Consider the following 12555-nt stretch of genomic DNA (forward strand, 5'->3'; position numbering starts at 1 on the left):
AGCATATCCTTTGTATTACAATTGACGCTCTTAAAAAATAATAATGAAAATGAAAACAAACTATATGACATCATTCATAAGCAATTACTAATGTTGGAATGTCTCTCCATATTCTTTTGCACTAATAAACAATTGTAGGTAACATTGGTATGAAAATAAAATGAAAAGAAACTTTCAGACAATCTCCATTCTAATGCTGAATTAAATTCATACGTTTAACATGTATTGAGCACCATACTTCAAAGTACATTAACCTTTACACATAAAATGTTTGGAAATCCTAATGACTAATGCTAAAATAAAATCTAGCATTGAGTCCAAATATAGAAAAGAAATAGAGGGCATAACAAACTTGGAACATTAATGATACATTCTCTAATAACATGAAACTAAAGAAACTATAGTAAAAATATGCCACAGAAATATGAAAATGACTGAATTATCTCAAATATTTAACTTTGTCTAATTTACTCAAATAAGGTAAAAAGTGATTTATTTAAGTTTAATGTCATAAAAGTTACTGTTAATGGTTATTTTAGTTATATAGCATTATTAGTGTGTTAGTGTTATGTTAATGAGTGAGAGATAGTAAGGGTATTATGGTCGTTGGTATGTACATATATTATAAATAGAGGGAGAGGCCTATCATGTATTTGTTCTGCCATTTTAACCCATCATTCAACTTGGTATCAGAGCAAGATCCAACCTAAACCCTGAGCTATACAAGAATCAAATCCTAAACCTCAAACCTGCTTCTGTAGAAGGATAATCCGCACCACCAAAGACCAGAAGCAAAGTCCAGGAGGTGTCGGAAAAATACTGTAGTCCAGGAGGTGTCAGAAAAATACTGTAGTCACCAGAAAAATCCCGGACACTGCTGTCATTCAGAAACTCAAAGAAACACCTTATATTTTGCAAACATAACTATATAGCCACCCTCAGAACCTGCCAACCTGCCGCCCTATGAAATTTCACAACGAGAGTGTGTCCCATGCACCACCATGCCGCACATGAGAGTGATTTGAGCAAGATTTCTGCTCCTATTTTTTTCCAGAAAATTCTAAATACCTCCATACATCATAATATCAAGTTGTTCTTCATGTATTTTGTTCAAAAAATTCAAAATTTTCGATTGTTCATTTGGAGCACTCTGCTAACGGTTGTTTGGTACTGTTAGAGTTGTGTCTAAGTTTCTTGTTGCTGTGGCAGCCTTGATATGGTTCATTTGTGTTTTGTTCATGGTGGTTCACCATGTTCGTGGTTGTTCTTATTGTTCCAGCAATTAATCTTGTTATCATTGGTCTAGGGTTGTGAGTGTTGGGATGGATTCTGCAAATCCCAAAAGTATGGTTCCCTCATTAGCCACTTGTTTAAGTGAACTGCATACAGTGACTATCTCAGAGGAGTATATTCAAGGTTTCTATAGTATCAATCATCTCAACAAACATCTTATCACATTGCATCTTTTGCCCAGAAAGGTAACCCTACAGTCTATGTCATCTGTATCTCTCCCATTAGTCCTTGGGTTATTAACTCTGCTGCCACTAACCATATAACAAGTGCAACCAACTTCTTTTCTGCCCTCACAGTATCCTAAAAATCTACCTCAAGTTACTCTTGCTGATGGGTCCACTACTACAGTTAAGAGAATAGGAACAATAAATCCTACACCCTCCATCTCTGAGTTACCCTTCTTCAGGAGAAACTTGTGCAGAAGCTCATTACCACCACTCATGTGAAGTCTGATTTGCAGCTTGCTGATTTATTTATTAAAGCCTGGGAGGAGGTGGGTGCTCATGTTACTCATTTGTATCAAGCTATGTTATGATATTTATGCTCCAGCTTAGGGGGGAGTGCTAATGGTTATTTACTTATTTTAGTTATCTAGCATTATTAGTGTGTTAGTGTTATATCAACGAGTGAGTTAGTGAGGGTATTATGGTCATTTGAATACTTGACATATATTATAAATTAAGGGAGAGACCTATCATTATGTTAGGTCTTCCATTTTACCCAATTATTAAACTGTTACTTTTGTTAGACATCCCAAACGCCTCCTAAGCAGCCTTCAAATTTTTCAAGGAGAGGGTTTTGCAACTAAATAACAACTGCATGTCTCAACTTCTAACTTTAAAATATGAAAAATATGCAGAAAATTGAATCCAGTCTCATCTAATCAAGTAAAAAAAGCCTTCAAATAACTACATACATAAAACTATCAGGTATTAGGAACCTTTTTTTGGATAAGAAAAATTCATTCTCTACAAATAAACAATAACACAAACTTTGGAGGACAAGACATCCCCCAGTACTCAGCTAAAAGCTATTACAAAAGTGCTGCCCTCCAATCCCATGGGAGGTCAGACACTGAAATCCCCCTAAAATAACTCAAAAAATGTGTCCAAAAAGGAGAAGAAAAAAAAAAATGAGGAAGAAAAACTATCTGAAAGCAGGCATAAGTAAGTAGTTTTAGTACTGAAAAAGCTTGCATTTATGCGGTCATCTACATCATTATTATATCTACCTGAATCATTTGATTTGCCTCTTCAGGAGATTTCTTTTGTCCACGGCGAGCACGAGCTTCCATATCTTGCAATTCTTGATTTAAAGATGCACATTCAACCTGATGGCATATGACAATAATTTGAAAAGATTAAACCACAATCTCATTCAGGGAGGGAAAACATGCCTTCACATAAAAGAACAGAAAACAATACTCCTACCTACCTCAAGCAGTGCCACCTTCTGCTCAAGCTCCACTGTCTTTGCTGTCCTCTCATCTGCTACTCTCTATAAAGAAGCAATTATCAAGACTCAGCAAAATAAAGATTACCAGAAAGATTAAAAAGTTTCCAAAAAAGCTACTGGAAATCCGCTGTGCCAACGTGAAATGCATTACCATCGGAAACCTACAAATTTTTACACAAAATGAATTCTTATGCATGCAAATAAGATATCACCAAATTTGTTAAAATAAATAAACAGACGTAAAAAATGAGAGACACCCACCTTCTGTTTGGTTTGTGTCTGGAATGGAGTCCAAATTCAGACCCCAATTCCCACTCCTATGTTTGGTTTACATAAATAAATGTGGAACTGCATACCAGGAGGCAGGAGTGTTGATTCCCCAATTCAATGGAATGGTGATTCCTCCTCTTATAGGTAGGAAATCCTATTCTTGACTCTTTTTGAAATATAATTACTCATTAAATAATAAATTCTTAAAAAACACAAGTTAACTGTCTTACATCTGTACCACCAGTGATAATAATAATAAGATGATAATAATATTATTATCATTATAAGAATAAATATTGTATTAAAATAATAAAAAATAACAATAACAACAAAATATAAGAATAATAATAGTTATTCAAATAGGGCAGCTTGGTGCACAAAGCTCCCGCGTAAGCGGGATTTGAGGAAGGAGCAGGCCACAATGGGTCTATAGTATGCAGCCTTACCTTGAATTTTTGCAAGAGGCTGTTTCCACAACTCAAACCCATAACCTCTAAGTCACACAACGACAACTTTACTGTTGCGCCTAGGCCCCCCCTTCATTAATTGTTATTCAAATAATAACAATAATTATAAAGAGGATGAAAAATAATAATAATCAAACAACAATGACAAATAATATTATTCTTATAAAAATAATAATAATATAATAATAGTAACAAATTAACAACAACAACAATAATAATAATAACAACAACAACAAGTGCAATAATAATACAACAATAACAAAAAAATAAAACCAAGAATTTTGAAATATAACAAGAAATTCCAAATGAGAATATTATTTATTATTATTAGAAATTTCAAAAAATATTATGATCTAAAAAGTGGAAAAGACTTTAATAAAAACAATGTTGAATTGAAAACATATATTTACAAAATTAAATAAATCTGTATAGGGGGTCTTTTTGAAAAAAAAAAATAACTTAATTTTTATTCAATTATGAAGAATACCATATGTTGGAAAGGAATCAAAACTGTGATTATTTTAGTCATTCCATGTTACTAACCAAATGTGGTAATTGCATTCCAAAGGGAACAAGTTCCTGCTTTGATTCCATTCCTCTCACGATTCTTTTCCTACTTCAATTCTATTCTACAAACCAAATGGGGGGCTACATCAGTCAAGGCAACTCTGGATGGACTTAGTGCCAGTGGAAGAATATGCAGCTAGACTATGCCAGTTTTACTACGAAGATGAGCCTATTACTACTTCTGTTTACTCAGCTTTAATTACACATTGACATTGAGCCCTCTTATCATTTTTGGAGTATATTGTACTTATATTTCTCAAGGACTCCATAGCATGGGACAGGATAGACATTAGGACACAAGAAGTAGTTCATAAAAAATCCTAGAAGGCACCACAAGATAACTATCATAGACTTGATGTAGCAGCTAAGTTTCAACCAAAGAAAATCTTCTAAAAACTAGGATTCAAGGAGGCATTTGTTAGCGGAATGATCAGGTAGCTGAGCCTGCAATTGCAAGTGAGAGCTAGTTATAGAGTACACATAGCATTTAGGCATTTGGGGTTTCTAGAGAGTCAATACAGAATTTCCAGCCAAATCCACACAAAAAAAAAAAGGCTTGATTGAATAAAATTTAAGTGTGCATCGAATCAGTGGATAAACATGCAAGAATAAAACATAAATAAGATTGCAATAAGTGACACATGGTATGCATATCCATTGCAATCTTTTAACCTTTAAGCCAGATGCACATAAGCAAAAGCTCAGAAGGCACCATAATCCATGAAGTTTAAATAAGTAAAGATTATGCATTACTTTAAATAACTGGTACTGACAATACCTGGATCCTGGCAAGGGCGGTGGATGAGTCAACAGCTCGGCGTTCCAATTCTACTTCCCTTTCCATAGCAGCCTATTAATCCAGAGATTATCAGAAGCACAAGACAACAATCACTGTCACAACAAACAAAATCATACAGAGAGTAAACCATTTTGGTAGCATTATGTGCTGCACGCTCTTCTTCAGCTCTCCGTTCTGCAGAAGCTAGCTCCTCCCGCAGAGCCTGGTAGTGAGATAAGTTTTTTCAGAATTCTAAGTTTCATGACAAAAAAACAACAGGCGCAAGAATGTGCCACAAACTCAACCAAGCCATTGTACGTGCAAGAAATCTGATCAACTTACTTGCATCATTCTTGTCTCTGTTAATTCCCTGTTTCTCATAATCGATTCCATGTTTGCCTGTTCAGAAGTAACAGAATAGTGTCACCAAAGCCTCAAATTATTTTAAACCCAAGCCGATGCCCAGCACAGATAGCTCAAGAGAAAATAAATATCAAAGTCTAATGATAGATAGCAGATCGTATGAGTACAATTGTAAATTCATCAAATAGTAAAGAAAAGTAGGAAACTTAAGTGTTCCACACGAGTGCTGCTCTTTACACTTTACCCAGAAGCTTTTAGAAAAGATACTTTTCTTAAGAATTCAAAAAGGAACATTTTTTCCCATGTGAGTTTGGGTAAAAAAATCACCCCGGTAATTGATCAGAAAAATAATCTTCTCAAGAGGTGTCATACACATGGCACAATGAGTGTACACTGCTAAGACTGTAATGCTGTAATATGACTCAAAATTCATGAGCACAAAACTGATAAAAAAAGACGAAAACATGAGAGTGAGTGCAGGAGCGGAAGGAAAATAAATTGGGGGGGGGGGGGGGGGAGAGAGAAAGCATGTCTTGTTGGCCTTAATGTACATGCGAGATTCCAAGTACCAGACAATGAAAAGACACAATAAATATCATATTTTTCCATCCAGGCGTCGATAAAATGAGAAAATTTTGACTTCAGCAGCAGACTCAGTGGAAAAAATCTATACCTCATTGAAGCATTAAACAAATTAACAGCTACGAATCTATATGCACAATAGAGTATCAACTGTGTTATTTTTATTCTAAAAAATCCAAAACAAAGGAAAAAATTATTTCAGTGTCCTTTTTTTTCCACTTAAAGTACCAATAAATTTAATAACAGAAAAGCTGGTGGACCAATAATTTTCATTAGAGGATAGAGGTTATAACGAGAGTAGAATGAGGATAATGTATCGGCGGGAATAGTTTACCACAAATAAAATTAAAAAAAAAAAAATCAATCACGCCCCATTCAGTTCAGCAAGCTTCTTTGTGTGTTTCAACATTTACAGACTCCATATTCATAATATGCTGCCCTTGCTGCAGGATGATCCACTCAGAAGGGCAGACTCCAAGTTGTTTACAAGCATATAAAGTTCTATACATCACACAGTACATATTAAAAGAGATTTGAACTTTACAGGTTCCATTAGACATAAATGTTCAGCTACAACAAAAATAATTATATGCTTCTTTTAAGCTAAGATAACTATATGCTAATGATAGTGTTAAACTCCTGGGGCAGTTTGATAAAGATTGTGTGCATCCTACTAGTCCTACATATCACATGAGATGATCCAATGCACCGAATACATCAATTTGCAGTGCTTCATCCATCCAACCATGTTGCAGCTCCAAAAACAATACTAACCAAACACAAGAAAACAAAATAATAATAAAAAAATATTATAAGCACCAACCTATGCACTAGGTTAAATAAAAGGCATAAACTAACTCAATACGTGCAATAACAGCTAAGCTTTACAAAGCAATCCTTGCCAAGTTGTTAAAAGGTCTTGTAGTTCATTAGCAGTTCTAGTAGAGCTTTATACAGCATCTGAAGACAACATGCATTCCAGGTAGCTGCTAAGGCTTCACAAAGCATTCAGGCAAGATAAGAAATAAAGATTTCGTTCATTTGAGTCAAATTAGGGTTTTATTACTATTATTTTAATTTCTCGTTTTCAAATTTCTCTAAGATTTTAAGATTAGAACTTCAATCCTACTATGTTACAATGTTCGGTAACAACAATTCTGAAATGTTCCTATTAAAAGCTTGATAAGCATTGTTGGCCCACAACTTAAACTTTTAGGTAAAATAGTAATCCAACATGGTATTAAAGCTAACTACCAAGAGGTCCTAGGTTGTAATCTTGTTGCCCATGTTTGTCGTGTGGTGTTTTAGAAAAATTATTGTATTTCCTATCACTGGTGTTATTTATCACGTGTTTATCTCTCCATGTGCTGTCGGCTGCACATGTGGGAGTGTGTTTTAAAGCTTGATATACATTTTTGGGTCAAAATCTAGTAGCTTAAGCTTTTAAGAAACGTGTTAACCTATCAGTTCCTATATCATTTTAGAGTTGCATAAGGCTTATAAAACATAGATAGGACACACGAGGGAAAAAGATGGGAATTTGAAAATTAATAAAATTTATAATCTAAATCCTAACTCCTAAGATGTTACACCAGCATATGCTTTCAGATTAACATAAGTCAAATCTTGTATATGACTAACACATCTCCATAATGCACTATTATGGCAGGTATTTGGGGCAGGATGCACTATTATGACAGGTATCTGGAGAAGGTCTATGTATGCCAAACAAACCATAAGAAGAAGAAGAAGAAGAAGAAGAAGAAACAAGAACTAGTAATTGAGCAAGGGATTATGAAGAACCTGTAGTGAAGACAAACTTCCTTCTGATAAAGCAGCCTGTTTCTTTAGAGCATCCATGGAATGGACAAGTGCCTCAATTTCAGAGTTCTTAGCAGCCAATGCTTCTGCCATATTTGACTCTACCCTGGTCGCTTCAACTTTAGATACAGACAATTCTTGCTGTAGTTGCTTTATGCGAGCCTCGTATGATTTGGATAGGTCTCTCTGTTAAAGTGGCAATTTAACTACTGAAATAGCATTCTTTCAATGGCATAATATTAGTGATCTGATTAAAAGAAGATTCATGAATCCTAAAATGTTTCACCTCTGCAATGAGAAGCTCTTCCAGCTGTGCATTTTCAGATTTGTACTCTTGAAGACGAGAGGAAAGCCCTGCGCACACCTGAACATTAATAATACAAACATTAATAAAGCATCCAAAAGGCAAAACATAAGACCAGCACTGTAACAGTCAAAAGACATGACTGCTCATAAATATTATATTATATAGCCGTAATATAATTATTTAATCAAAACGAAAATTTAATCATCATAGTAGAGCAAGAGAGAAAGTAAATGCATATGCAAGAGTAAATGGAATCAGTTTTCTCTATAATTTGAGAATTTATTTGGTCCTGAAAAAAAAATTTCAGATATAACTCCATAATTTTTATTTTTATTTATAATAAAACAAGGTATACTGGATTGAGAAAGAGAAGTTACAACCTCAGGAGGCAACAAGAAGTCCACCTGGAAAAATAAAAAAATAGAAACAAAAGAAAAATAATAATAAAAAATAAAATATAACTAAAATAAAAAAAAATAGAACAATTAACCAAGAAAACCTTTTTCAATCCCTTTCCACACTTTAAATTTGCTAGCTCCTTTTGACCCTTCTTTGCATTGAACTTACCCCCATCAAAGTGCACTTCAATTCTGCCAGAATCACACATTTTTAAATCCAGTTTTTCCTCTATATCTTGGGCTTCTAAATCCTTTCTAAAAATCACCTCCTCCACCAGCATAGGTAAAATTCCATCCTTGAATTGCAATTTATAATCCATCCCATACAAAAACAACAAGCCTTAAGTCCTACTAGGTGGGGTTGGCTACGTGTATCCTTTTCCGCTAATTCACCCCATGAGAATTTTCCACCATTACATTAAGGGCTATTAAATCCTTCCTCACTACCTCATTCTAAATTATTTTCAGCTTACCCCTACCCATTTTCATGCCAGAAACAATAACTAACTCACTCCTCTTCACAGATTCTGTACTGGTCTACGTTTCAAATGCCCAAACCATCTAAACCACCCCTTCCTTATCTTGTCTTCAACCAGTGCTATGCCTAAATTATTGCATATATGCTCATTTCTTACTTTATCTTTTAATGCTATACCAATCATTTGACCTTAACATTTGCAATTCAACAACTTTAACCATTTGTACATGTTGCTTCTTAGTTGCCCAACATTCTGAATCATAAAGCATAGCCGGCCTTATAGTTGTCTTATAAAACTTTCTTTTTAATTTTAATGGTATTCTACAATCACACAACACACCTAACACACTCCTCCATTTTACCCGACCTACTTTAATTCTATGTACTACACCTTCTTCCATTTCCCCTTCCGCTTGCATAATAGATCCAAGATATCGAAATCTAATAGTGCTAATAATATCTTGATTATCAAGTTTATAATCCAACCCATCATTTTCAAAATTAGGAACCCCCCCCCCCCCCCCCCAAGGCCAATCCTTCCAACAGAGCAGGATGTACATATGATAGGTCCCTACGAACATCATAGGAATCAGAAACATATCCATATTGTTTCTGAATCTCAATAGAAAACCCCCATCACAGTCAAACTCACTAATATCACCACTATTGTTATCTGAAAAATCTTCCCATTTCTTAGCCTCCTTTCCTTTGCTAACTCCATCACTTGCTATATTCTTTGTCTTAGAAAATGTATCTTTCATGGTACTTCGTTCAGAATCTGTCCTTATAATCATTGGCCTTATCTCACGAGAATGCTCACTCTTTGCTTCATATAATTTCCTCATTTCCGCTCCCATTAGAGCAGCCTTCCGATGAGCAAACACCTTAGGACCCTTCGGGTTTTCTGACTTGAAACCTAAACATCAGGTCTCCTACCCAATCCAGCTTCTTTTTTTATTGTTCCTGGAGACACCAGCCTTTAAACCCTCTGCAATACCAGAATCAACAACCAATCTGACACCACTATTATACCATCATTTTTGTCACAGCCAGTTTTTGAAACTAAGCAAAACTCACCTGATTACGCTCTGAATGTTGATCCACTCTAGGCTTGTATTGGAGAACAGGAGAGAGATTTTGGATTTCTTTAGCATCTGAATGAATACCCCCCTCTCCCGTATCTGGCTTCATTGAATTTTGGCTAGGATAATGGGCCTGTTCAGTAACATGGTTGGACAGGGGAAGGGCCTGATCAGCCATATCCTTGCAGTTGGTGTTTTTAGAGAGGAGGCCCATCTGTGAAAACCCCCTGCTGAGAAGAGCATTCTTTTGAATCCAAAGAAAGGCCCATAACATTCTTATCTAAACATTGGACCTGTTATATTAAGTGGCCCAACTTCGTTGAAAAGGAAGAACCACCTTTCTCACATACTGGGCCCAAATCCAAGAAGAGTACCAGACAATCTGGACCAGACTTCATAACCTAATCGTCCAATCGAGCATGCTGCAATCTAATAATGGCACCCCTGATTCCTTCAATTGGAAGTCACCCCTGCACCATAGACGCAATTTTTCTGATTGTAGACAACTTGAGCAGCCTTTGCCTTTCTTTCCTTCCATCACCACCTAACTCCATGATCTGGGAGCAGAATGTGCTTGCAACGCCAACTCCTTCAAATCATGAAGAATTTCCTTCGTGAATTTGTATAACTCATTAGCAAAGCTTTGCCATCCTATTCCTTTAATGCCTCCAGGAATGAACCCCCAAAAATTCTTACCTTTCCCTCTCAGCCCTAACTCCAAAAACTTCCCACCCTCATCCACCTGATCGCCATCCAGCAATGAAGATTTTCCTTACCTTTATGGAGCCCTTTTCTAGCCGAATGTAAGTTGATAAACCATCAGCAGGCCAGAAAACTGCCTTCTTTGTGAATTTAACTCACCTATTTTGAGAGATGTTCTCAAACACACACAATAAAGGGGTCTCCCCCCTCCTCCAATATCAGATCAAAGGATTTTCTTTTGATCTGCACTGAGCGCTTCAACATCGCCTCCTGCTATCACAGCCATAATTGTGTTTGCGTGAGGTTGAGAGAGTTGTTCCGCACTACCTCGAGAGAAAGATAGGCCCGTGTTGTTTAGAAAAATGGAAGATTTCTTGCAACTCCAAGATGAAGACTCAAAGCCTTGAAGAACAATTGAACAAAGCTGGGAGACTGAGAGGTCTGACAGGCTAGGGATCCAAAGTGGCAAATACTCCTCAGAGTGGTTCGAATCAGGGATGTCTGGGCAAGATCTGGTCCAGCAGGTAAGGCTCTGAAGACGATCACTGTTCACACTAGGGACCAGTAAACTGCTCAAGCAAAACTATGCAGATGCTTCTGTTGGCAAGAGTTCCAGAAGAGGTGACTGCGGTGCGTCAGTATAGTTGGACGTTTCTCAATCCAGACAAGTTTCGGTGAGGGCAAGCGGTAGCTGAGGAGGTGGCGTCTCAGAAGCCGCCGGCAGCATGTGGGGGCGATGTTAGCATGGTGGCTGCACGCAGAAGGAAGGGCTTCTTCAGAGTCAAGACCTGTATAGTGTTGGGTGTCCTTCTTCCCAGTAGTTCCCCTTGGCTTGACTGATATAAATCCATAAATTGATCAGAGCAAAATGAATGCTCAAACAACATTTATTCATTTTATAACAATGGGTGAAACACTCATATTGAATGCATTCGAGAGACATCAAATGATAGTATACAAATTTCAAGCACATTATTTGCTCAGAATTCGTGCCTTAAACACCCTCCATGATTTTTGGTGTACTTAGTCAAAAGGCAATTCTACATCTGAGAAGTTAACACGACTAACATACATCCTCTCAAAGCAGGTACATCTGATTATTGAAAAGAAGCAAAATGGGTGGCTATATATTAACACAAGCAAACCCAACCCCCAACATACTCCTTCATGTAAAAAGAAAAAGGAAAAAACCAAAGGGATGGGAGGAAAAGACTACGCACTGTTGGCTTTTAATTTGGGCCCATTTATGGAATTGATCGAAGTTTGACCTTTTTCTGACCCCCATCTTGGCCACTGCTCAAACCCTTTATGCCAATTAATTAGCATATGCTTATAATAAGCTACTAACCATCATAAAATAGCCATTTGCATTTTTCTCTCCTCAGATTTTCAGATTCAACAATAACTTGATATCGCTATTTGATAATCAATTGTTTTTAGCTGTTGAGTTTACACAACATGGTTTGTTGTCATTGCCAGCTACTTGAAAGTTGAGGGCATGCTTGCTTGGACAGCTTGTATATAACTGCTTGTTTTACATGAACTAGTTTGTTTTCTAAATAAAAAGACAATGGAAACAAGAATAACTGTTGAATCGATAATAAAAACAATATCTAATCTCTAGGCTTGTTAGCTGGTTGTGTCAATCCATACTGGCTTATTAGTCACTGTATCAAATGAAGGAGCCCTGATGGAAGCAGCAGGAGTTTCTTACATTTGAAAAATAAACAAAACAATGTTCCTACAAGAAGGAATGCTGATTGTAATCTATATCAGCAAAATTAACCTAGAGATTCAATATTAATCTTACCCGAGCTAGCCTTGCTTCCTTTGATTGACCAGTAGAAATAGCACTTTTAAGCAGCCCTTGAGCCTGCACACCAACTAAAGTGACTAGTCAACCATGAATGCTATGAATGCAAATATGAGGCAAATCTAAACATCCATAACTTGAGAATCAGCAACATGGATCAATATGTCCTGTACAATAAA

At 36.3% G+C, this 12555-nt stretch overlaps 1 protein-coding gene across 2 annotated transcripts in view; it reads right to left on the minus strand.

Annotated features, from left to right (window-relative positions):
- LOC131158076 (golgin candidate 1) overlaps positions 1–12555 on the minus strand; it is a 46162-nt gene that overhangs the window by 11744 nt on the left and 21863 nt on the right. For both annotated transcript variants that reach the window (XM_058112642.1, XM_058112643.1), the window contains exons 5-12: positions 12374–12436; positions 7883–7960; positions 7579–7782; positions 5173–5229; positions 4979–5053; positions 4831–4902; positions 2728–2790; positions 2525–2623 (exon numbers count right to left, since the gene is read on the minus strand). In XM_058112642.1, the coding sequence (XP_057968625.1) occupies positions 2525–2623; positions 2728–2790; positions 4831–4902; positions 4979–5053; positions 5173–5229; positions 7579–7782; positions 7883–7960; positions 12374–12436 (711 nt within the window). The remainder of the gene's footprint in view (positions 1–2524; positions 2624–2727; positions 2791–4830; positions 4903–4978; positions 5054–5172; positions 5230–7578; positions 7783–7882; positions 7961–12373; positions 12437–12555) is intronic.

This window comes from Malania oleifera, chromosome 6, assembly GCF_029873635.1.
Source record: "Malania oleifera isolate guangnan ecotype guangnan chromosome 6, ASM2987363v1, whole genome shotgun sequence".
Taxonomy (NCBI): domain Eukaryota; kingdom Viridiplantae; phylum Streptophyta; class Magnoliopsida; order Santalales; family Ximeniaceae; genus Malania; species Malania oleifera.